This window comes from Lacerta agilis, chromosome 2 (genome assembly GCF_009819535.1).
Source record: "Lacerta agilis isolate rLacAgi1 chromosome 2, rLacAgi1.pri, whole genome shotgun sequence".
NCBI classification, from domain to species: Eukaryota; Metazoa; Chordata; class Lepidosauria; order Squamata; family Lacertidae; genus Lacerta; species Lacerta agilis.
This window is the reverse complement of record NC_046313.1, coordinates 8,672,098-8,699,983: the sequence shown is the minus strand read 5'-3', so window position 1 is coordinate 8,699,983 and position 27,886 is coordinate 8,672,098. Positions and strand designations below refer to the sequence as shown.

The window sequence follows — 27,886 nt, the reverse complement described above, 5'->3', positions numbered from 1 at the left end:
AAGATAAACGAAGTTGACAGAGAATGTGGTAGGAGCATAGATACACAACAGTCTGCAAAGGTGACACATACAGACTCAGAAGCCCAAATTGCCTAGTGTTTTTCTTTACTTAAAGACTTGTGAAACCCTGATAAAGCAAACAGCCCAAATACGTTAGCTCCTGGATTGCAGCCTTCTAGATACCTCCTTCCTGATTGTTTTGTTGCTGCGCTGTCCTGAACTAAGTTATAGTTTGGCTTACTGTGCTATCTGAATCTGGCTCGTGGTTTCCCTCTCTCCAGACTAACCATGAACTATAACCAAGGTTTGCCATTTGGTTTATGGCTCGTGGTTTTTCTGGGAAAGCTAAACCACAAGGAAAGGCTCAGATGACACACCAAGGCAAACTATGTCTCAGCTTGACACAGTAACAAGATGGCCAGGGACGAGCAAAATAGCCACAATCTCCTCTCTTGGAGCCTATGTGTTCAGACGAAACCATACCTTAGTGTGATGAACCAACAAGGCCACCATGTAACCTTGGAAGAATGGCAATCTCCTTTTCTTCACTGTTTTATGAAGTCATTGAGAAAAGTAAGTCTCTCTCCTTATACAAGGCAATTGAAAGCAAATGTCCTTCACTGTGCTGCTGTTGCTGTCGTTAGGAAGCATTTGACATCTCTACCTTTCCCCTAGTTGAACATTTCTGTTTATGTAAATAAATGTAATTGGGTATAACATTTAAAAAGGCTGACTAGACTGGGTGGACTGGTTTAAAAACTAGCTAGGTGTTAAATGCATTTTGCCTTTGCAGATTTTTCTTGGTCTGTCTTTTAAGGAGTGGGGGAAGAATCTTTGAAGGGACTCCCCTGCCTTCCATAGAATGTACTCTTCATGCAGTTACGTAAGAAAATGATGAAATACTGTACGTACAAGAGTGAGCTTGGTATGCTTAACATGGCATAAGCCAGTAGGCAGATGCAGGACATAAATTGCCCATCTCACTGATCCACAGTGTTACAGGATCGGTAGTGAGATATTCCATCACAAGATATTTTGGTAAAGTATACTAGCTTTTGAGTGATGCATGAGTTACTAATGTGGAAAATGAGAAACAGCTTGCTATACTTCCAAGGGATTGTTGAAAAAGATTAATACCCTAAGACGTTCCAAAATCCCACAAGTGTGACAAGTCAGACTGCAAATTCAGGGCCAATTCACACTGTACAAGGGATATGAGTTTTATTGTTTGTTTACTGTATCTCATTTTGTGAAAACAGTGAAAGGTCAAATGCAGATGTTATGTCAAGCACAAGGTGCTTATGCTGGAGATCCACCACTGGCAATGATTCCCTGGCTCATACTCAAGCCCATTTTTGCAGATAGGCATCTCCAAACACACTTTTCAGAGTTCACTGTAGCAGGCACTGTAAACACAACTGACAATCACCAAAGGGCTTCTACTACTCACCCTTAGAAGTGGAATACCTTGTGACTGCAGGTATGCCAACCTCATCTAGCTCTGTACTAGACTGGTAACCATTCAGAAATCAGAACATGATGCATGTGGACATGCAAGCACAGATTAATTCAGTCTCTTCTAAATGGGGCACTAATTAATTTTAGTCACCACTATCTGTTAATGGGGAAACATAATGTAGCCCATGACATAGCTTAGGATGGTGGGTTGGATGGGAACATCTGTGAATAATTCAGTGATTTATCCTTAATAAAAGACTTGTAAATTAGCTCAGTTAAGCTACAGCTGCAGTAAAGGAATGCCACCTGTCTCCAATACTAACAGCAGGGGCAAGGGGAATTGAATGTGGAGGTTCCTTATTTTAATCTTGACCTGTTAAGAGCTGAATCATATTTTACATAGCAGGGGTGCTACGAATGCATGTTTGTAGTAATATAGTAGCCATGCACCAGGGAGCTGAAAGTGGCCACAACTGTTCAGCTTATGTTCACTGCATATTTAGAAATGCATTTTTGCTCCATGTTTTGCTGTTTTACTTATGTCCCACTCTTCATATTGTATAAATGTGAATCACCTCATAAGCAGCAAATAGCCCTGGTAGTTACAGTAATCACTGTCCAAAAGCAAAACACACACACAAAACCCCAACTGAACGCAAACCAAAACAGAATATGTCAAAAGCAATGAAATCTAAATTAATAAAAAAATTACTTTTAGATTTAAGATTGCCTTGAAAATCTGCCCTAAAGAAGTGGGAATACAAAAACAAATCTCTGCAGCCAAGAGGGTAAGTTTTTCTTATGAAGTAAAACTGTTTCCTAACACATACAACTATCTAGTGCTGCATGCCTCAGAACAGGTCCCCGTGCTTCTCATTAGAATAACCCATAAATAGAAGTGTCTCTGCTGCACATCTACTGGTCCTGTCTTTGGCCAGAAGTTACCTTATTTTCCAGGAATCTGAGTCACCTTATTTTCCAGGAATCGGAGTCCTCTCCAATCAACCATGGTTGCACCTACTCCTAACTTGAGAGGTCTTACTTAAACTCACATCCTCTTCTCCCCGCCCACCAGATAGACCTTATACACTCTCTACTTTGCCAATCAGGAAGTTCATTAAAGTTGGTCAACAGTCAACTATATTTTGCTTGAGTCTCTCATGCACTAAGCAAAATATCTGGCATCTTCCACTGCCAAATTGGAAGAGAACCCACACCTGCTTAGAAAGAGGACTCTGAACCCTGGGGAAGGGAAGGATAAATCAAAGACGGAATAACAAACTCTAATGATGCAAGACAAGAGCCAAAATTATAGCTCCATGGCAGAAGAAGGTGGAAGGAGTTCTTTTTCAATGCACGCTGTCATGGAGGTGGCAGTTGTGAGACGGAGGACAACAGCAATGACACTGGTGGGGTGGTGACTGGGGCCACTGGTCAGTGGCAATGTGCCCACCCCAGCCGCGGAGGACTGCTGGCACGGGGGAGCTGGTGATGCTGTTGCCTTTCAGGGGGCTGGTACTGCAGGACATGTGACTGGGCAATGAGTGCCAGCTGCAGCAATGCATGGCTGAGGCTTCCCTGTCCACCCTTGCTGGTGTGCCAAGCCGGCTTGGGAAGCGACCCTTACCAGGAAGAGGACGACAGCCCACAGTGCTTCATGCCACGTCTGAACTTCTTGGAAGCCGACATGCTGCGCCATGTGAACTTCCACATCACTGCCAACAAGCTGATTGTTTTTCTGCACACCCAGAAGACAAGCAGCACCACCTTCAGGTGCCACTTGTTGTGCAACAATAAGCTAGAGCAGCCCTGGAAGTGCAAGACTGGGCAGAAGAAGTGTGCCTGCTTCCGGCAGGGCAAGCAAGAGACCTGATTCTTCTCTTGCCTCTCCACTGGCAGGAGCTGCAGGCTTGCTGACTGCACCAAGACACCAACTGCACATGTCCTGAGAGTTAGCACAGTGTGAAGGAAAGTCCTCACTCTTATTTAGGTTCTGGAGAAAAAGAGAAACCTCCCTCAATGCTACACCTCTCTCATTACATTTTTACCAAGCATCAAGAACTCTTGAGAAAATTAAATTGAGTAAGGGAGCTTCCAGACTGGCTTACTGAGCACTCATAGAAGCATGGCTATATGTTTGCAGGGTGGCAATAGGACATTGTCAGCATTTGGTTGTTATCCTGCATGAGATATAGTGCAGGACAACCATAATTTTTTCTGTGGACCAACAGCCAATCTGGAAATGTTCCAGGGCCCCATAAAGAAACACCCCCCCGACTGATATGAATAAACAAATCAGCAATGCTACATATAAAATGAAGAAATGACACCCAGTACTTCATATTCAGTACATTGCAAAGATATTTATTATCTAATTTAGTTTCTACAATTCCTATCAATATTTTAAATTTTATCATAGATGTCAGACCCATAACAACCAATCCAATATGAACAAACTTCAAGAGGTGTCAGAGGACACTGGGAAGGCAATGCACTCTAAAGTGTCTGAAGATTATATTTCCCAATAGAAGAGAAACCACTGAAAGGCCAATACCAAATGGCTTCCCCAACTTTAGTTTTGCAAAACATCTCGAGGGATTTGCCATGAAGGACCAAGTGGACTATATTCTATTTTGATCAGTCAGTGCTTGTGAAGCAGTTGAGAATTTTGTTGTTTCAGGTTTAAAATGCAGTTACTCAGTGTTCCCCAACAAGACATGCACATTTCTTTATGAAGGTGTTCAGCAAACTCTTTGAATCATGCTCCGGAGAGGAAAATGTCCAGAGGGGGAAGTAGTTATGCGACAGACATCTCATTTTTAACATCCTGGTTTGGTCTCAAGATGTCATTATCGTTGCTTTGAAACAAAATAGCCTAGTGCAAGTTTCCCCTATGTGACATTTTCCATCCACCTCCAAGGTCAGATAATGCTGCAGGGATTTTCAGGCTTAACCCCGTGCATCATTCATGCCACTGGCGTCCCTGCAGCCACCACTATGTCAAGCAGAGCAACTGGCATTTGCCTTCAGCACGTTTTCAGAAAAAGATCAAGTGCTGCTGGTCTGAAGTCATGGAAACTCCAGCTTCCTTGGCAACTTACCTCAGCTATTGTGCCACATTTAATGGGCCAGAACTAGATGTTCCAAGAGATACGGAGCAGCAGCTGCTCCATGTCTCTTTCTGCTCTCTTCCTCGTAACATCGAGCATAACACAATGCATGGCGTGACATCATTGTGCTGTGAATTTCCCATCCTAGCTCCTTCTAATCAGCCTCCTCTGAGGGCAGATCATTCTCCTGCGTGTCTGCATTGGTAGAGAATGAATTGTCCAGTTGCACTCAATGCAAAACAGCCATCAAAGGAAGGCTTCCACTGCATCTCTTTCAGAGTCCTTGCTCCAGGTCTGCCTTCTTCCAACCTTTTGGGGTTTAAGAGAGGGGTGCCTCAATTTTTTAATCCAAAAAAGGCATCCCTCAGATACCAGAAATTTGGAAAGTATTGTCCTATAAACCTGGTTTCCATGAAAGGAAAAGATCCTCCTTGGCCAGATATCTGAGCATGAGATTTCCTGACAAATTCTGAAAATGATTAAGATTTTCTTAACATTTCACTGGGAGTGTGGTACACAGCTCACCAAGCCTCACTCATTACCTTCTAAGGTTTCTTAACAGTGATCCTTGGAATAGATGTTCCATGCGTGTGTCCTTCAAAGTTGACAAATGGCATGCACCAATGTTTATCTTGTCCAGGGCACACAGCGTATGACTGATTAGCTGAAGGCACTAACCTTGTATGTGGAAATATACCTGTGAAAGATGAGCTGCTCATTTAAGCAACAGTAATTGAAGAAAATCTTGTTGTTCTAGTTAGCCAGGGTGCACTGCAGCCCAGCTGGAAAACTGGCTGCAAGGCTGATGGTATGCAAAACATCCCATCTCCAACAATCTAGCAAGAGTGGATGTGTCTAGTTTACTATAGAGATGCTGAAATAAGGGAGTTATGTTGGAAAGATATGGTCCTTGAGGACCTGAAGTTTACCTTATGTCCACACAAATCCTATACCTGCGTTACTGTCCCACTATAGCATTTAGTACATGTGAGTTTTAAATTAGTCACATAGTAGCTGTTAATTACATCTGTTATTAGTCATCTGCTTTTAACAAAGAGTTCCCAGGAAAACGTCCTACATCATCATTACAGTAATTTGCTTTATGAAAGATGGACACTTCATTTGTGGGATATGCTAAACTGCTGATAGTTCTTGGAACTGTCTGGGCTACTGCAGATGGAATACTGGCTCCTTCTTAATGTGGTTTAAGAGGAAAGTGGGAGACAGCTGTCCTCCGGCTTTCTCTATGCCAGTACTGTGCTCAGTATTCATAAACATATAGCAGGGGTAGCAAAACTCAGATGGTGCATGGGTAGGCACAGTCCCATGAACCAGAAGAACAGCAAATTTCTGTTCGCCCTAAGCAAGAGCTGATAATCGGAATCCAAACTGCTGCTTAAGTAAGGGATGATCAAAGTTCTTATCCTGGGTTTGAAAAAGGAGCCATTCTCAAGCAGCAGGGGAATTCCCACATAGTGAAATTCCAAACTGTTTTAAAGTAAAATTGTAATAAGATAAACTCCCATTTAAATATAATAAGCACCATGTCATTTCTCCACAGTCAAGTTATTAATTACATCTAAAGTCTGTATAGACAGAGACAGTGGTTTAGAGCAGGGGTTGGGAAATCTTTTCAGCAAGAGGGCCCCACTTCCTTCTGAGCAACCTTACAAGGGCATGTCAGTGGTGGGTGGGGTTAGAGGCTTCCAAAATGTTCGACAACCGAGGTGTGGCTTCCAATTGGTTGCAGGAGCTTCCTGCACTCAAGTGGAAGCTGCGTCAGACATTTGGCTTCCGAAAAACGTTCAAAAACGGGAGCATTTACTTCTGGGTTTTCAGCATTCGGGATCCGAGGTTTGATTGTACAGGAAACCTCTTTCGCTGATCTGCTTTTGTGCTGAAAGTAAACTGCTGGCCCAGGTAAAGATGGGTTTTCTTGAGGGCAGAGGTCAAAATCTCTTATGAATACTCTATGACAAATGCCAGGAGTCACATACCTAAAAAATCCTTTGCAGCCTTCGCAGGTCATAGCATTAAAATGAAAGCCAGTAGCTTTGTCTCCACAAACACCACAGATACGTGGAATGTTCCTGTCAAAGTCACTGGCTGGATCCGGAAATGCTGAGCAAGGTGCCATGGTCTCCATTTCTGTGACAGAGAAAAGTGCAGAGTTTATAAACCTCAATACAACAGTCTTTTCAGTTATAATCTATGTGGTAATCATAATCAAATATCATAATCTATGTAGCAAAGACTCTTCAGAAGCTAGTAAGAATCCCCACTCCATTTTCTGATCTGCTTACTCAATTGGGATATAGCAAAATCCTTAATTCACAATAAACATGTCATTGATAAACATCCCCTCCAGAACAATCAACAGCTAAGATGGTTTCATTTTCTCATCTTCACATAGACCACTGCATTACAGATAACACAGGTTGCAGCAAAATCCAGGATTTGGGGGGGGGGGGGGGCACGGTTTGAACATCAAAGTAAAACATGCTTGTTTTAGCTGTAGTGAGTTAGGCTGTGAAAGAAGACTGCAAAATAAGGATGCTGTTTTGCCAACCATCCTGCACTCAGCGTGGTATGCATTCAGCGAAGTGATAATCCCGACACTCTTATCATCAGATGACAGTGAAGAGAGGAGAGCTGGTGTCTAAAAGATCATCAACTTTAGGGTCAGAGATGATGACATCCAAGGAAGACAGCTTCCATCAACCCCAGTGGTTTGTCCCTGGTGGAGCTGATGGACTGGTCTGACAGGGCAGATGAACCTCCTTTGACATGTAAACTTACTACAGTAGAAGTAAAGAAGTTCATTGATGAGACTATGCAAATTCCATAGTGGACCTGCCATGCTCAGTCTATAGAGATGTATGTGAAACAAGTCACAGAGGCAGCAGGCAGGGTTTATACATATGAGAAATGTGAGGGCTACATCAGAAGTCAAGAAGCAAGTTGGCAGCTGATGTCTAAGCATGAATCAAGACTTGATGAAACTTGTAATTTAAATTTCCTATTTACTTTCTAATGTTGTTTTATGTTTACAAGGTAATGTTGTATGCTTAGTCAGATACATTTTATGCAGAGAAACTAATTTTTATAACATTATCTGACACAGTCACTGTCAGCAGGTAAAATTAAAATTCTTTGCTTTTGCGAGAGCAAAGAGGCTGTGCTTGCAGGCTTCCCACAGGCATATGGTTGCTGGCTGTGAGAAAAGGATGTTGGACTAGATAGGCATTGGCCTGATCCAGCAGGCTCTCCTAACATGTGGATGGTATGCTCAGCTGGTAAAATGTACCTATATGCAAGGATGGGATTCCAATGATGATGTGACCCTGGCAGAATTGTTTGATCAGACACAGATCTGCCCCAACCACACATAAAGTGTATGGAGGATTCCAAATGTTAAGAGCCAGTGAGAAGAACGAAACTCTCACTTTGCGCTTTTCAGTTCAGGTACTATGGAGAAAAGCACCTGGGTGACAGACTCTGACTGTGAGGAGATAAGCCCTGAGTGGGAGGTTTCAGTGAATTTCTTTTGGTCTAAAAATGGTTTGGGGCAGACCCAGTTTTAAACAAATAGGTTTGCTACCATCACATGTAGTTTGAGCAAGAAGAATTTAGCTGCAACAGCCTTTTATCTCATGACATGCATTTCAGGGGCTCCACATTCTTACTTTTAAACCTATTATTCTTCCTCTATTACATTCAGTAATTGAAAACTGTTTTTAAAAGAAGAAGAAACAGATGAACTTACTGAATCAACAGTTCCCTTTTCCACTTTAAATGGAAATTCAGATTTATCCTTGACTATAGACCTAACCTGACTCCTTTGCAAGTAAGGCAAACATTGACAGTCTGCCCAAATAGGAAGTACACTTATTAGTTACTATGTTAACTGCATGTCTAAGTTTGTACTAATCAATGATGGGCTGTTGACCTTTGAATGTCACTATTTCCATTTAAAACTTAGACTTGATATCTGAAACAGCACGTTAACATTCAATAAAGTTATCTTTCCTCTTTCATAAATTTAACAATGCTCAGATAGTAGGAAGGAGTGATGCTTAGTTACCGTGCTGGTGGCTAAGAGGGGGACTTTCTAAAACATGATGTTTATCACTTGTTTGCTTTCACTACTGACAGAGAAACAATTATATTTTGCAACCAAAATGGGATTGTCAGATAGTACTTTGTTAGCTGGGTAGAAACAAAACAGACTGCTACAGTCATTTTACTTAATAAATGGAGCATGAGATATTAAAGCCTTAAAGGGGCACAGCTCTTTGAGCTGGCTATATTTTTTTCCATTCAGATAACTGACACCAGCCCAACAAAGGCTATAAAACCGCTCAAATATCACTTCAGAATGCTTAATGGCTTTTCTGATGTATTGGAATAGGTTCCTTGTGGAAGCCACGCCAGTCATATAATCCAGGATGGCAGGTTAATATTCCACATTGTTATTAGCCTTTGCTAATATTTCATACTTTTGTTTTATCTCCTCGGGGTTGATTAAGGGTTGATTAAATACTGGCAGCAAATACAAAAGGAGCCAACAAAATCTACAAAAGGAGCATATCCATTTGGTGTCTTATTGAACTGGTAAATTGCTAGTGTAGAAATACATCTGGAAGATGAGAGGTGAATTCATGCTCTACTAGAAAGAGCAAAGCTGGTTACCAATATAGACAATTAATCATTTCAAATGGGCAGCAGACCAATTTATAAGTTTTTCAGCACACAATGTAAACTGATCAGCTGCAAATTTCCAATTGTTTAAATGATCAAATAGGTAACTTGATTTTGGAGTCTGAACAATAACTTTGAATACTCTACTCACTGATAAGTGTTCATATGTGCCTTTTTGATATGTGACTACAGTGGTGCCCCGCTAGACGAAAATAATTCGTCCCGCGAAAATTTTCGTCTAGTGGGGTTTTCGTCTTGCGGAGCGGCAATGGGAGCCGCGCTCCGCAAAACGAAAAAAAAAAAAAGACGAAATTTTTTCGTCTTGCGAGGCAGCCCCATAGACTTTTTCGTCTAGCGGGGCAGCCTCCCGCTAGACGAATGCTTTCGTCTAGCGAGTTTTTCGTCTAGCGAAGCATTCGTCTAGCGGGGTACCACTGTAAATACTTGCATTAGAAACCAATGCTACACTATGTATTTAGATTTGCAGCCAAAACCATCCCAACAGCAGCCATGATGTAATAAATCAGGACAAAATCCAATTCCCTCATCCCCAAACCTGTCACCTCAGCTGCCCCCCAAACTAAGATAAACTTTAATTCCTGCCCCCGATCCTCCACAGATATCCTGAAGCATAGCAAGGTGAGGAATGGGGAACCTCTTCAAGATAACAATTCACCAGTCTTCCTAACGAGGATACACATGTTAACAACATTTATTTTTTATATAGCATGTCAGAGGGTATTCAAAGCATTCTGATTACAGTGCTGCAGTTTTGATTATAACAAAACAAATGTTAAGGCATGTCAATGTTGTTGTCTACATTTTGCAGATGAAGGGCCAATGCAGAAAGAGAAACAGAGAGAGAGAGAAAGGGATGCAAGCTCGTGGCAGAGAGAGGTCACCACACCATTTAAAGTGCACTGCTTTCCCCAAAGAATCCTGGGATCTGTAATTTACCACTCACAGAGCTACAATTCCCAGCACCCTTAACAAACTACAGTTCCTATAATTCTTTGGAGGAAATCATGTGGGGGCTTTAAATGTATGGTGTGGATGTGGCCTGAAATCGTAGCAGAGACTGATCCTTAGGTCAGTCTCTTTGCTAGAAAAGCATTAATGTAACTTGAAAGCTTGCACACTTCTACTTCAACAAATAGCTAGTCCCATCTGAAATGCCACTACTTTTTAATCAGAGACCAACCCAACATAATCTGCAGAGAAACAAAACAAAATGCACATAAGAAGTGGACTGTTCAGACAAGCCTCAAGGAGCACATTATTTTTTTTAAAGCCAAGATGACATAATTTTAATAATACACAATTCTCCCTTCGCTGACCAAGGGAAAGAGACAAACTTATTAAAATCGAATAAACAGTTTGCAAGAGAGTGATATACCTTACCAATATCCAGGTCATTTTGTATACTCTGCTGGTATAATTCCCACGAGTTCTGAAACTGCGACATTGAGCCACCTGCAATCCAAAAATATTTAAGTTTGATTTAATATCCAGCGGCTGTCAAGACAGTTTGGTAATCTCACACTCTGCTTTGAGTTTGGAAATTTACTCTAGCTTTTAACTCTCATCCATTGACGTAAGCAACATACATTAAAAAGTGAGGCGTGGCACTCTGCAAACAATCCACCACACCCAAATGGGATTCATTAAACTGAAGGTGTCATTTTAGTACAGCTTCTCAGGAACTTCTATTGGCATAGAGATAGTGCTAACCACATGGTACATTATTCCCAGCAGCATACCACATAATTTAGAAGAATTTTCAAGAAGAAACTGCATTTACACATGGGGGTCTTTGCTATGGAGGCGAGGGGAGGAAGACTTTCCCATTTCAGACCACTGCTACTTAACAGCTAAAAAGAAAACTCATGCCAATGAATTGAAGCATCTCTCAAATTCACTATTAAAATATCATATTCACTATTTTAAAACAGGATTTTTGTAATGATGAGGAAACAGTATAGCACACCTCTGCAAGGGCTGGCATTTAAGGGGTTTTCCCTATTTTACTTTACATAATCACAGAATCATAACATTGTAGAGTTGGAGGAAACCCCAGTGGTCATCTAGTGCAGGAACTGCAACTAAAGAATCCCAACTGCTAATTAATCAAGATTTGTAGGCAATGTAGAAAACGTGTGGTATGTCACCCATGCTATTACCTTAGCCTGCTCTGAATTTGACTTAGGTTTCTCATAATATCCATGGCTGCCAAGCTAGCAGGTTTTGACAATGTTCAGGCAACTGCCTCTAGATGTAGTTACAGGTAGGTAAGCCGTGTTGGTCTGCCATAGTCAAAACAAAATAATAATAATAATAAATTCCTTCTAGTAGCACCTTAGAGACCAACTAAGTTTGTTCTTGGTATGAGCTTTTGTGTGCATGCACACTGAAGAATCTGAAGAAGTGTGCATGCACACGAAAGCTCATACCAAGAACAAACTTAGTTGGTCTCTAAGGTGCTACTGGAAGGAATTTTTTTATTATTTTGTTTTGCCTCTAGCTGTGTGTATTTGTCTGTGTGCTGTACATATGTGGTGTGCATGCATGTGCTTTTGTGTGTACATATTGTGTATACACATACACACAAGACTCACTATCACCAAGTTTATCCCAAATATTTAAAACACGGGCATCTAGGAATCTGAAGACCTTTTCAAACCCATGTTTTTTGCAAATTTTAGTTGAAATCTTTATTGCAACCCACTGATAAGACAGAGTAGTCTTCATTCTTCTACCTGCATCTTGATGATAATACTTTCCAAAAGCAGCACAAAATTCAAACAAGTATTATAACAAAGGAATTAATGCATTGTGTACTGACCATCTCTCATGAATATTCTCTCCCCTTTTTTGTTTTGCAGGTAAGTCAATGGAGAGCACCATCTTTCAATGGCATTAAAAAACACCTGCTTATTCTTCATCTAGATTCTAGAAAGCTGCTCTGTTTTTCAGTACAATATACATACTACTATACAGTATATCAATTAAACTCACTTTAATCCCTCCTGACCATGCTATCAATTTGTGTCCACAGACAACCAAGAAGCCTGATAAAAGGCAGGCAAGATGGCTACTACTAATCTAAGCATATTTCAGTTGGATCCACCATACCTCTGACCTAGGACAAACATTCAATTATTACTTTTTAAGCATAGCACAAAGCTTACACCAAATAAATGTTGTCAATCTGAACAGGAGAAACTGTGTGGGGGGAAATAACTTTTTTTCCTGAAAGATATGATTAAATGTGTGGAAACTATCTTTCTGCAAAAGCCATACTGCAAAACAAACTGCCTCCATCAGGAATTGGGGCATCTGTTCTCAATTTTGAGCTCTTTCAGCTCCACAAAACCAAAGCCCTATCTCATTTTGGAATTAAGGAACACTTTCTCTCAGTTACTGGGCAATATGATACCAAGTAATGTTTAAATACACAGGGTGTAACACTCAGGTCCCACAGAGCACAATGTTTCTTCAACCACCATCAGATATATTTAAATTTGCTTTTGAAGCTAGCACTTGCGAAGCCTGGCATCCATTAACGGACCTTGAGCTGGTTCACTGGGTGCAAGAAAATCAAAGTTATTGGCCTAAGTTCTTAACTTCCAGCCCTGCCATTCTAGGGCCAACACACTACCCACGAGCTGGGTCAATGTAGAGCACCACAGAAACTTTGATTAATTGCTGCTGATACGAACTACATTAAAGAAGGAGCCTTTCAGATCATTAGTACACCGTCCTTAACAATTTCAGGAACCAGGGCCTCACTTGTGGTGAGTCCAGCAATCAGACATTCCCGAAAATGCCATCAATTGGACCACAGTTGACTTCTGCATTTGACTGGCAATGCTTTAAAGTAACAGAAGGGGAACTTGTGTAGTAGAAATGTACTGCTGATAACATCAGAAGACACTTTTTGTAAGCCACCTTATGCATGTTGCTTTGGCTTAAGGAGATTTTTTTTAAAAGGCCCAACTCTCACAACACAACTATTATCACCTTCTTTAATAAATAGTTCTGGTTCTGGTTCTAGCACCTCCAGGTCACTTACCCTTCCCTTGGGCCCTATTGGTCCTGGTAAAATTTTGTTTTCTACCATGGTCAAAACAGATTGCATTAAAGATAACAGGAAGGTTTTCACGACCAAGGTGTTTTTACTACAGGGCCTGCTGCTTCTTTTCTTGTAATATAGGTGAATCTGTTAGAGCATAAGACTCTTAATCTTAGGGTTGTGGGTTCAAGTCTCTTACTGAAATATCTTATGAACAAGCATTTTAGATAGTTTATAATCTTTGCATTAAAACTCGAGAAGCTCATGGGCCGCCTACAAAACTTTATCCTAGGTAACATAGGAGCATCTTCCATGAAAATCTTTGATACGTACACTTGCAGCAAACAACTGGAAATGGGTTAGCTGCATGCCAACACACACACACACACACACACACACACACACACACACACTGCTAATAGGTTTCTGTAACACTCAAGAAGTCTACTCTGCACCAATGAATCACCTTCTTTCTGCCTTCCAACTTAGCAGGAAGTCAAGATAGCAACTTTCCTGGCCTCAGAATTTATTTATTTTAAAAAAAATATCAGTATCAGTATCACCAGTAGTATCCTTTATTTCGGTCATAGACCAGCATAAGATAAAACATATGAATATACTGAATACATAAGACTTAAAACAGGTAAGGAATAAAAACTAGTAATTAAAAGATGATTATATCATACATACTTAAAAAGATAGAAACTGGGATTAAACAGTTAAAAGCGACTATGAGGGAGGCACTGGCGACTATGAGGGAGGCACTGTTTTGGAATTCCAAGGTTGGTTATATATGGCATCTGGGAGATGAGGTGTCTTCTGGTTTCACTGATAAAAATTTTCAGGGACCCAGCTAAATCTGCTTGGCGTTTGGTATCTTCCACACATTGTTTGATGGGTGTTTTTTTTTTTGGCTTGTTCATACCCCATGTTAAGTAGGATCTGTGGGGTGAAGCCTAGAGCTGTTGTTATGTTTATCATTGCACGTTTCCAGTCGCTTGGAAACTGTCCTTAATAGTTAAGGTAAGAAGGACATGCAGGAGGAGGGATAGTCTCAGCCAGTAATTAATGTAATTTCTGTCTAGATGCAACTTAGATAAATACCATGGGCTAATTATAAGGATTGCAATTAGGATGGCATGATACTTCACTATGATACATATATTAATGCTAAAGACGAAAAGGCATATGGATTTTCCCAGCGCACAATTATGACAATGTCACTAAGCCATGACTAATACAGCTTTCAGATGGTTTGCCAAACAGGCACCTACTATGGCTGCATGGGATTTAATTGTCCCCTTTCATTGTAGCATCCACAATTCATTTCCCTTTTGCTGACTAAATAAATATGTATTTGACGTAGCAATCCTACAAAAATTATCAGCTAGACAGCAAACAAATATTTTACTCTTTGGAAAGGCCTGGTTCTTTTGGTCCTTAATTGGAATCCTTTTTTCTTTTTCTTTATAAAAACCATACATTGTCAAGTTATACACTGTAATCAACATTACGCATTTCACGGGAACATAGGAAACTGTTTTATACTGACTCAGATTAATGGTCCATCTAGCTCAGTATGTGTACACAGGCAAGTCCCCTTTGCTTTGTTTCTGAGTCTGATTTATAGCTTTGGTTTTGACCCTTAAAACTCTACATGGTTAGGGACCATGTTATCTGAAGGACCACCTGAATGATGATGATGATGATAATAATAATAATAATAATAATAATTTATTAATTGTACCCTGCCCATCTGGCTGGGTTTCCCCAGCCACTTTGGGTGGCTTCCAACAAAGATTAAAAATACATTAAAATATCACACATTAAAAACTTCCCTAAACAGGGCTGCCTTCAGATGTCTTCTAAATGCCAGGTAGTTGTTTATCTCTTTGACATCTGATGAGAGGGTGTTCCACAGGGCGGGCGCCATTATTGAGAAGGCCCTCTGCCTGGTTCCCTGTAGCTGGACCTGCTTATATATATTAAGTTGATAGGTAACAGAAATAGGGATCTTCGGGTGGTGGCTCCACACCCCAAGACAAACATGTTGCCCATCCCTGGCGATTTTAAAGAAAAATACTTTTAAAATGTTTCTTACTTTGGTCCGCTTTTTATTAATTGCTGTGATTCATTAAAGCCTGGCCTTTCTCTTTTACACCTCATCAAAAAGGCATTAAGAAAGGAGTCTATCAGGCCTCCCAGGGGAGGAAGTGACACAATATGGATTCCACAATTTACAACACCTGTCCCACATTCCCAGGTCACGTACAGCGATATACCAACCACACAAGCACAGGCAGATTCAAGTGGGAGAGGGTATTCCTTCCAATAACCTGGTTCCAAAGTATTCAGGGCCTTCATTCAGGTTATTAGCTTTTCTCCTTTTTCAGTCTCAAAAATAACAAGAAGAAGAATAGACACAAACTTATATCACTTTCCCGCCACTTCTGAATTTTTCCTGTACTGTGAAGCTTATTAACCTTTTAAACATAGCTGTCGCGTGAAAGGCTTATTAGACAGCTTTCAGTGTGACAACTGGGCTGCAATGAAGAAGCAAACTAGTGCAGTAAACATGAATAATTACTAGTACAGCAAAGAAGAATTACTACTACAGTAAACGTGAGGCTCCTTTCCCATTGTCAGGTTATAATGAAAAGAGACTGACAAGAGGTAAGACTGATGACTGGTTATGGTGATTTTCTTATGCAATTCAAAGTCACTGATGTTTCTAAGTGTGAATTAATCTGGAGAGGTTCCTGAAATACCATGAGAGTTTGTTATTACTGTGAATAATTTGATATTAAACAACTGCAACAGGTGGATAGTCTGTTCTACAAAACGTGATTTCCTTTTGGGGCTTTTGGCAAACTCCGTAATCGGCAGTATTTTTCACTCAGACCCAGTTTTTCAAATACATTTTTCAGACACAGCTGTTTTATAGCAACACCACTTATGAAATATTTTTAAATTGCTTTCTGGACTCTGGACTCTCCATTAATACGTTCCTTCACCCATTCTTCCTTTCTTACCTCCACTGAATATCAACAAGTAAATTTGCCTATGCAGCTTGAGATGTTCCCCACACAATTACCAATACTAATTTGTTGTGTTGCATTTTTTTTAGAAGTACTGAGCACCCACTGTTAATAATGTCACACTGAAGTATTTTTGGCAGTATTTAGGAACACCAGAAACTGTATTTTACTGAGGCAGGTAACTGGTCCATCTAGCTTAGTGGTTGTTGTTTTTTACACAGACAGGCAGCAGCTCCAGGTTTTCATGCAGGGGACAATTTCTATCCCCTTGCCTAAGATGCTGAGGAAGGATTGAACCTGTGATCCTTTGCATGCAAGGCACATGGTGTGCCAATGAGCTATGGCCCTTCTTCTACTTCCATCAGTCCGCCATGGCTTGATACCAAGCTTCCACACTTTGGGGTAAGGCAGCAGCCTTGTTGAAGAGGGGCAACTGTCCTGCTGCCTCTCCTAACATATTATGAAGCTGCTTGCTCCTACAGCAGAGAGGGAGAGGGAAGACAGCACTATTGGAAGCGGTGGGGAAAGCTGTGAAGCATAGCAGCTCTAAATACAGCCATGAAGAGCATTTCCTTAATGGCACTTTTAAAATTTGGATACACAAAGATCTAAAAATATATTAAAAGTGGGTGGTGCTGGTGGTGGCAGTTGATGGGAGGAAGAAGGGAGTACTGATCCTCAGCTCATGTGCTCATGAGACTCATGTAACCACATGCTGTTTACATAAGCAATCACAGATTTTTCCACAAGAAATAACACATTTTCTCCAACATTAATATATGCAGTCTGGGCTCTGGGATAAGTGAATTATGCCTAGCTGCCCCTCCAAAAGTCGCTTTTCATGCTTTAAAAAGGAACAATGGGATAATGTACCATCATTTAATGTCTGCTTCCAGTATTTTGTTTGCACATTATTGTTTGTTTTGTTGAACCTGCTCTAGACACTAATCAATGGGACATAACAATTCAGAAACAGACAACGTTCAGTGCTGGAAATTGCCCTGAGAGGAGGAAGTCCTTCTTTCCATTTTTCCTTTGTTCACCCCTCTCTGTGGTCAATTAGAATGTATGTTTCATAATTCTAGTCAATAACTAAAATGAAGAATACCTAAAATTGCTGTTCCTTTTGCACACAAATTAATTAAATTTACTACAGAAGTGCAACAGACCACTGCAGTGCTTGCTTGCTTGCTTATTTATTTATTTATTTACTTATTTATTTATTTATTTTTGTGCACAGGAATGTACCTTTTCTTTTTAAAAAATGAAGACAGAAATATATTCCAGTTCTCTTTAAGTGGTATAAACACACAAAAATATAATTTATGATACAATTAAAATGCTATGTTATTTTCTCTATTTTATTTTGAGAAGTGGCTTGGGATAGAATTGACCTCAGTTAGCTTAGGCATTTGGTTTCTCATTCACTTTAACAGGGGTAAATCAGACCCTGCTGGTATATATATATATATATATATATATATATATATATATATATATATATATATATATCACTACAAGACTACTGACCCCATAATTGTTCCAGAGTACATGGAATATGAAGTGGTTCAGGTTTGTTTTATAAAACTGTTGAGGACCACAGCGACATTACTTGTTTGGGAGAGTTAAACAAATCAACAGAAGCAGTGTCACTATAGGTAATTTTACAGTCCTAATTTGAGAGCAAACTGTTTCAAGCTGTCCATCGTAGTCAAATTATAGGTTTATGAGAATTCCAAGAGTCAGTTTGTGTGGCATTCAATTTAACATTATGAAAAAGTAGAACTATTTATTCAGTCTTAACTGTGTGTTGTTGAGCAGGTTCCAGCTATAAGATCCTGAATATTACTTTTATACTAGGACCAGGGTTCACACTGGCTCCTATTATGCTGTAGTGTTTGGGATTACAGAAATTTTAGGGTGGAATGTGAATGTGCATGTGCAAAGGCAATGGAGGGCAATTTTTTGTTTTACCTGTAAGACTGAAAGGTTTGAAATATACAATGTATAATAATTTTGTTACATTGGGGGTCTTTATTCCAGTTGCCTTTTTCTTTGCTTAACTGTTTTCTTGTTGCCAGTGGCATAGCAAGGGTGGGACAGTGGGGGTGGTCCACCCCGGGTTCCAGCCTGGGGAGGGTGACAGTCTGTGCTGCCACCCCTGCGAGTGCGACTCCCAAGCCGCTTTCCGGCACCCCTTTTCCATCCCTTCAGTGTGACAGCTGCTCACGCAGAAGGGCTGCCGGACAGCGGCTTGGGAATCCGGGCGGACTGACTCCTAAGCCGCCACCCGGCCACACACACACCTCGCGAGCGCGACTCCCAAGCCGCTGGAAGGGGTGCCGGGCAGCAGCTTGGGAGTCTGGGCGGACTGGGTATGTCCGCAGCAGCCCACAGGACTGCGCATGTGCGGACATGCGCAGTCCGCGTGGGCTGCGCTCTGTGACGCATACGCTATGGAGCGAGGCCCCACCCCCGGGGGGGTGCGGCTTAGCTTGCCACTCCCGGCAGCCAAGCAGCTCAGTACGCCTCTGCATGTTGCAACTATTACACTAGGGACATCTAAAGCAATTCCAACTAATACTAACTTCTCCAAGCTATCTAAGCTAATGCCATCCTGCCTTGTGGCACTGAATCCCAGGTACTAAAATATAAAAATCCTAAAACTAGAGCATTTCCCCTTCTGCAGAGGAAAGTGGTTTGTATTCAAAGTGCTTTTAATTTAATCTGCTTTCAATATTGACTCTCACTCCAAGCTCCACACCCATTTCCAAAGGAAGCTTGTAAAGATCCTTGGGCAGAGTGGCTTTGGAAGCTCTGGGCTTGGCACCAGGAAAGCACCAAGATCAACAAATAAATAAAGGAAAGCACCAAGCACAGGGTTTCACAAGCAGTAAGAATCAGCCGACTGCTGGGCATTTGAAAAGTGCTGTGCAAGGTGTTTTGCAGGCACTGCTTACCTGCAGAGACCCACTGAAACAAGCCCCACCTTTCCATGCCCCACACAGGAAGAATGCATGAGGTATATAGGCTTGTGCTCTTGCCATTTCACTCAGTAAATTGAATGGGATAATTACAATATAAAACTTCAAAACTATACTGCACTTTTAAGTGTTCCCATCACCTCACATTAATATATCAGTATGTCTTACATCAGCTCTGCACGACAGGCCAGAGTTATTCAGCCAAAGTTACAAGTGGACGGCTTGTTCATGGCTCTTTCAACACCGCATCATGCATATTCCTTCATTTAGTATGCTTTTTAATATCTATATGAAGCCACTGGGAGAGATCATTAGGGGGTTTGGGCTGGGTGTTCATCAGTATGCAGATGATACCCAGCTCTACCTCTTTCAAATCAGAACCAGTGAAGGCAGTGAAGGTCCAGTGTGAGTGCCTGGAGGCAGATGGAGGATAGATGGCAACAAAGAGATTGAGGCTGAATCCTGACAAGACAGAAGTACTGTTTTTGGGGGACAGGGAGCAGGCGGGTGTGGGGGACTCCCTGGTCCTGAATGGGGTTACTGTGCCCCTGAAGGACCAGGTGCGCAACCTGGGAGTCTTTTTGGACTCACAGCTGTCCATGGAGGCGCAGGTTAATTCTGTGTCCAAGGCAGCTGTCTACCAGCTCCATCTGGTACGCAGGCTGAGACCCTACCTGCCCGCGGACTGTCTCGCCAGAGTGGTGCATGCTCTGGTTATCTCCCACTTGGACTACTGCAATGTGCTCTACGTGGGGCTACCTTTGAAGGTGACCCGGAAACTGCAATTAATGCAGAATGTGGCAGCTAGACTGGTGACTCGGGAGTGGCCGCCGGGATCACATAACACCAGTCTTGAGAGATCTACATTGGCTCCCAGTAAGTTTCCGAGCACAATTCAAAGTGTTGGTGCTGACCTTTAAAGCCCTGAACAGCCTCGGTCCTGTATACCTGAAGGAGTGTCTCCACCCCCGTCGTTCAGCCCAGACACTGAGAACCAGCGCCAAGGGCCTTCTGGCGGTTCCCTCACTGCAAGAAGCAAAGCTACAGGGAACCAGGCAGAGGGCCTTCTTGGTAGTGGCACCCGCCCTGTGGAACGCCCTCTCATCAGAGGTCAAAGAGATAAACAACTACCTGACATTTAGAAAATACCTGAAGGCAGCCCTGTTTAGGGAAGTTTTTAATCTGTGATATTTTAATGTATTTTAATATTTGTTGGAAGCTGCCCAGAGTGGCTGGGGTGAACCAGCCAGATGGGCGGGGTACAAATAATAAATTATTTATTTATTTATTATTTAAGAGACATTGCATCATTCACTGGATTCTTCCATCATTGCCATCAACCAACCCCAGCCGCAGTTGTGACCTCTTGCTTACTAGCTAGCTAAAACTGCAAATCATTGTGGAATGCTGAGTTTCAACTGCACAACCAATAAATCCAAAACTTACATTACAGGGTGCTATTTAACAGGGACTCTGCCAGGATCACGCAACTCAATCCTCTTAAAGGGAATGGTGGACTCTGCCACCGTGGTGTTTACTTCAGCACTCTTGAAAGCCTTTGATGCTGGAATGATTATAGAAGATATGACCTGCATCGTGCCAAAGGTCAAGCAGATAACTAGTGACTTCTGGTAAACTCTGAGTAATTATCTATCTGCCCAAGGCAAAAATCCCAGAAGTCATGTTCACTATATATACCTGTATTAGGTATGCTTGAGGAATCTGACGTACCAAAATTCTGAAGAGCACTCACCTGATCCACCATTTCCAGAATCAGTATGCAACACCCCATGTGTTAGGGTGGTTTCTGGTTGAGATGGTTATGTCTGTCTTCTTTGTCTGTGTTCTATCACTGTGATCAAAGGTGGTTTAAGGGAATTATGTGCCTAGGTCAAGGACAGGGGGATGAGGGGAATCAGGCTATAATCCCTTTGATAGCAGGCTGGGGGAGGTACGGAGGTGGGTAAAGGTATGGTGGGGCTCGTAACATGAGTCCTTGCTCCTTTTGTTTCAGCCAATTAATCTCAAAATCTGGGGGTGTTGGTTAGCCGATTCTCTAGTTTGGTGCTGCTGCTAAATGCCAAGTTTATCCAGAATAGAACATCTATTACCCACAAGCTGATAATAGATGAGGGGGCAGATGGGCTAGGTGGCCCTATAAGGCTACCTGTGTAGCACATGGAACACAGTGGCGCTGTGGGTTAAACCACAGAGTCTAGGGCTTGCTGATCAGAAGGTTGGTGGTTCAAATCCCTGTGATGGGGTGAATCCCGTTGCTCAGTCCCAGCTCCTGCCCACCTAGCAGTTTGAAAGCACGTCAAAGTGCAAGTAGATAAATAGGGACTGCTCCAGCGGGAAGGTAAACAGCGTTTCCGTGTGCCGCTCTGGTTCGCCAGAAGCGGCTTTGTCATGCTGGCCACATGACCTGGAAGCTGTCTGCAGACAAACACTGGATCCCTCGGCCTATAGAGAGAGATGAGCGCTGCAACCTCAGAGTCGGACACGACTGGACCTGATGGTCAGGGGTCCCTTTGCCTTTACCTATGTAGCACCAGTCCAGGTAAGAAGGGCCAGGGCAGGGAGGGTCACTATCATCCATAAAAAAAATTAATCTCCCTCACCAGAAGATCAATCCACACTTTTCCTGGGTTTATTTGTTGTGTTGGGACAGAGACAGAACGGGGATGTTTAAAGTGTACCATTCACCCATCTGCATTACAACTTCCTTAACTGTGCTGGTGGATGTAGTCTCAGATGTACAGTAGTGCTGGAGAAGTATTGGGGGACTTCAATATTTATGCTGTGGCTACCTCAAATGGGCCACCTCAGGACTTCATAGCCTCTATGAATATCTCAGTACATCATTAGCCCAACATGTATTGCTGGACATACCTTTGACCTGGTATTTGCCACTGTTGTCATGAACAGCCATTAATTCACCTTTTTTAAAGAAGATGTGAAGTGCCAACACACACTTTCCTTTTCTGATCACTGTTTTTTTATTTATTGCAGGGAAAACCCAACATTTAAATGTATGCATCATTCCACTGCATGTTTTTATACCAAACAGCAATGTGTGAATCAGCTCAATGGAAGTCAGAATCTGTATTTCTGTTCCCTAACTGAAAACAGCTGTGTTGCACAAGGGAAGACAATAATCCAAAGATTATTGGCCACAGCTTCCACTTTTCATCATCAACATCTCAGGTGGGAAATGTGCATTCTCCTGGATTTTGTCTTGTAGTTATGTTTTTGTACACACTTTCAATAAAAGAGAGCACAAAAGCCTTGCTTATGCAGAGGGAAGGGAAGTCTTACACGTAAGCATCTTTGTGCAGGGTAGTAAACAAGAGTAGAACACTTTGATATACAATATCTACATAGGATGCATTCCATCTGGCGGCTTAATATTGTTAATGGAATAATTCCTGAAATTTCTGCTAACATCCATTGGAAAAAAATATCAACTCTACATATTACTTTGTTGGTTTGCAATATCACTAAACAGTATCTATTTACAGAATGTAGTGAAGCTACATACCTGGCCTAGAGACACTGCATAGTAGTAACTATATATTAAATGAAGAATTTAGTAAAGTTGCCAAGTACAGAAAGCAGCATAGCTACTGGGAATACTATGTTCTGTTAAAAACACAGACAGTTATAGATACATGTAGTACTGCTTTCCATTCTGTCTTTAGTTCCAAGGTATACATGGTGCAAAGTAACAGTCTATTTTTAGTTTGTGAGCCTAGATAATGATACAGATATGTACACATTGATAGGCATGTGTTATTAATTCAAGAACTGTGATTAGGAAGTTTGCTGGTTGTTACATTTCTGATTCAGTTAGTAGTAGGTGATCACACTGCACATATAAAGCAGAAAAATAAATGTTCATAAACAAACACCTCCTTCCACTGAGAAAGGCTACCATGATTGCATCAGCTTCCACAATAAGAAAGGAGGATGGCTGAGACCACAGGTACCCACACAAACTTCCTGTAATGATCACTTGCCTAGTCAACTGGCACCCTGGGAAGCATCTTGGGAGTTTAAGCTTCCCTTGTGATTCACCGTGCAAGTTTGAGATTTGGCAATAGAAAGCCAGCTTTCAATTTATCAGAGGGGGAAAGGGGACAGTTCCAGGCCCTGTGGCTGCAAAGAAAAGTATGAAAGCACACAAAAAATGATGAAACTCAGAAACCAGGTACACAAGTTCATGAAGAAGTAGTACCAGGATGGGCACTTAAAAGCCTATATAGCCCCCGTGTTCCCCCACTACTGTTTTCTGTTCTTCCTCATTCAGATCATCTACTCCTAATCTCTATGTCACCCCCCTCTCCTCATTACCATGCTTCACCTCAGACCTCCTGCATGCTCTGTGCTAGTCTCTTTCCTTATCAGTGTTTTGTCTGCTCTGGGCCTGTGCTGTGTACATTTAAGATTTCGTCCATTTATTTAAAAATACAACAGGCCTGACAACATTGTACCCAAGTGTAGGCTGCTTTATCTAAACATTTTATTCCTAATGGTTTTTATCCAATAGCCAGCTAACACAAGCACTTAACCCAGTACACAGCTATGCAGAAGTTGTGATAGAATACCCTGAGTTAGGCACTGAAAGGATGCATGTTCCAAGAAAGCCACCAGCACACGTCAGGAACTGGACAAGTCCTGTAGTACTGTAAAGTACATAGTTCTTTACACTGAGGTCCATCCCTCCACACACTCTTAATGCATTGGAAGTGGGGTGGGTGGGTGGGTCTGGGGGAGAGGGGGAGAGAGAGGGGAGAGAGGGAGAGGGAGAGAGGGAGAGAGGGAGAGAGGGAGAGAACTGGTTTCCTTTAGGCTAAGTAGAGTTGTGCCCCTTCTCCCTTGAAATATAATAATAAAAAAAATCCTTCCAGTAACACCTTAGAGACCAACTAAGTTTGTTATTGGTATGAGCTTTTGTGTGCATGCACACATCTTCAGATCTGAAGAAGTGTGCATGCATACGAAAGCTCATACCAAGAACAAACTTAGTTGGTCTCTAAGGCGCTACTAGAAGGATTTATTATTATTATTATGTTTTGACTACGGCAGACCAACACGGCTACCTACCTGTAACTTGAAATCTAATGGCAAATGTATTTTCCTCCAAAGAGCTAAGGTTCTTTTGTTTGATTTTAAGGAGGAAGATATTTAAATTTGCACATCTATTTTCAGAATAAAACCTGTTTATCACTAATGTGTGTATCCATGTCATTATGTTGACATTAAACAAGACCGGCTCTAGCCATTAAAGTAAGTCACCCATGTAAATGTTTTAGAAGCCCAATACAAATGCGGTAATAAGGAGTTCCAATTACTGTTGCATAGAAATAGCAAGAAATATATTTGGTTTCCACTTCTTATCTGGAACCATTATTTCTAGAAACTGCTTCCTGCCTCTGCTCACAAAAGCACAGCTTTTCACTTAGTCAACATGATTTCCATATTGATACCATTATACTGTTAACTGTACCGTCATGGCACTGCACCGTGGCAAGCAGCACCACCATATTGGATTCCAGCTTAATACAGATCAAAGCAAACAGAGGACACAATTAAAGCTGGCACTTACAATCACATCTTCTCCACTCCTTTACAAATCCAAGATGGGCAGAGACCCACAAATACCAGCTACAGCTGGGATTACCATTCAGCTATATATAGTCACCCTCTCACCCCATTCAGCATGACTGTAGCATGGCTGGAAGTAGTAACTATACTTAATTCCACTCTAAGGCTTCTTTTAGAATTTCATGGAAGCTTAGACTAACATGAAGGGCTGTAGCTCGGTGGTATGCAGAGGGTTCTAGGTTCAAGTCCCAGCATCTCCAGGTAAGGATGGGAGAGAACTCTGTATGAAATCTTGGATAACCACTGCCATTCAGTATAGACAACATCAAACTAGATGCTAGGGCTGGGCGATATCTGGTTTTCATTGTGATATATCACCAGCTAAATATCATGATATATTGATATATCACAATGTGTGAAATAAGGAGAAAGGAGGAAATAAGGTGGAGAGGAAGAAGCAGTTGAGATACATCACCCAGCCCTAGTTGTAATCTGCTCCCTCCGTTCTGGCCCTGCAATAGCCAGGCAGCTACAAAGCAGGGTTCTCAGCTCCTGTTGTGCACACACAGTATGTGGGCAAGCATAGGGTGGCCTTGCAGGGTGCAAATTGAGGCAACACCCAGGAATGAAATACATGGTGCTGGCAGCGGCCAGTGAAGTGAGCCGTGATTCAATATATATTTCCAGATAAAAAAATTATGAAATCGTTACCATGATCTGGCCTACAAACTGGTTTTGGACGATGCATCAATACATCCCCCAGGTCTAAGAAGGACCAATGGTCAGACTCAGTATAAGGCAGATTCACATGTTCCTATGAAAACTAGTATCCACTATTCCAGGCATGTTAACTTATACAGTATAACAAACAACAAAAACCCATACACACAATTCAGAACGCTTGCCTCTATGTGAACACAGACAAATAGGTGTGGCAATTTATCCAATACCAATGCTATTTTTATCCGTCCTATTAAAGCAAATAATTAAACAATTGTGACATAATTGACAAAGGAAGTAAGGGAGAAGGAGGGAGGAGCGACCCAATGAATATTCACACTTAAAAGCTAATATCAAGGTCCTCAGCACTTTTGAATAACTAAATACTTGCCTTCTCTTAGGAGAGTTTCTTCAACTTGGCTATATAGTATATTATTGCCAACAAAGCTGTAGCCTAAGAGAGTTATGCTTAGCCTCAATGACAGCTATAATTCTTGTGAATCACAGAACATTCTGCAATCACAGAACAGACTCTTGAAGCAATTTGTGAGGCTGTATTCATGTGAAAATATTTTCTCTGAACTAGTCATCAATGCAATCTATTCAGACAATAATATAAGTAGAGGCTCAACCGATTCCTAGATATTTTGTAAGCTGCCAACTGGCATATAAGAGGTTTGCATTAAATAACTCGTTTGCACCCACTAATTTGCATCCTGGAACTACCCCATGCACACAAACTTTTAACATGCTTTGTAAGAAATATATTTTCAAATTAATATAGAGCATGTTAATCACAGCTCTGGCGACCCCAGTGGTCAAGTTTTCTCAATTTTCCTGAACCTTTTCAGCTGCCTCTAACTACATGTGCACAGATGCTCCACTCACAACACCCTTCACAATTCTACCCCACCACACAAATTCCTATTCTGAAAACGTTGGCAACCATCTCCAATTGCTACTCAAAACCATTATAATGCTCACAACCATGGACCTCCTTCTTCAACCTAAAGCTTTCTACAGGGACAAGATGCTGCTTCTACTGAGTCAGAGCATTTCCCCATCTACTCTGGCATTTTTTCTTTTGATGAAAAGCAGTTATTCAAAGTCTCTGGTTTAGATCCTTCTCAGAGATCTTTGAAACAAGGAATGCCAGTAGCGGTGAAACTGAACAAGTACAGAGGTCTGTACAATATTTAGCTACAGAATGACAACAACCTTAAGTATTACCTTTAAAATTAAAATATTTAAAACCACACTCTCAGAACGCTGTGAAAGAAGTGGACAGAGTTTAATTTCTAAATAAAGACATGACAGGGCTGAGGCCTATATACGAGCCCCACTACATGCCCTGGAGTAAAGCCCTCCTCTTTAGTTCTAAGTACATGGGACATACTCAAGATGCATAGAGGCACTCTATATGATTCTCTGAAGATGATGCATTGCCAAAGATGGGAGAATATCAGTGCTAAACAGATACAGCTGAAAGGAAAACTAAGACTATCTGTATCTGCAGGAGATTTTATTTATACCGTACTACGGAGTTAGGTACTGAACCTTGAATCTTGTGCTTTTCCACTCTTAGAGCCTATTATTGCTTATATAAGATGTTGTTATTTCAGATAACATTTCCCACTAGCCTTCATGCAACAAGAGAAACAGGCATGCTAATTCTCTGGAAGATAACTCCATCTGAAGAAAAATAGTTCTAGTTCTCTTTGAAATATACTTCCTTTTCCCAACAAAAACTGTGGCGGTTCTCAATGGATTCCTTATTTCAGAGACTTTGGTTCCCAGTTACCCCTCATATTTGAAGAGTTTCCATCTTGTTTGACATCCAGGGTTCAGGAGTTTATTATGTTTATTATGTTCATGCTCTGGTCCATGGGGTCACGAAGAGTCGGACAAGACTAAACAACAACAACAACAACAACAACAACAACAACAACAACAACATGTTCATGTTGTTCCTACAGCTCCCCTGGGCTGCAGTGATGCTATGGTGTAGAGCTAACACGTTTGGTTAAATCTTAATACATTTTTTACCTTTTAGCACACAATACAAAATAGTTTAAAAGCAAGTCATTCCCACTGGTCACAATTCTTGTCTAGCAAAACCAAGAGGTTGTAAGTTGTTGGTAAATCAATCCAGATGAAGAATGTGGTCTTATTACACAAACACAATTGGGAGGAAAA

At 41.4% G+C, this 27,886-nt stretch overlaps 1 protein-coding gene across 2 annotated transcripts in view; it reads right to left on the bottom strand.

Annotated features, from left to right (window-relative positions):
* VDR (vitamin D receptor) overlaps positions 1–27,886 on the bottom strand; it is a 76,923-nt gene that overhangs the window by 26,000 nt on the left and 23,037 nt on the right. For both annotated transcript variants that reach the window (XM_033138478.1, XM_033138479.1), the window contains 2 exons: positions 10,671–10,742; positions 6,566–6,716 (listed from right to left, as the gene is read on the bottom strand). In XM_033138478.1, the coding sequence (XP_032994369.1) occupies positions 6,566–6,716; positions 10,671–10,742 (223 nt within the window). The remainder of the gene's footprint in view (positions 1–6,565; positions 6,717–10,670; positions 10,743–27,886) is intronic.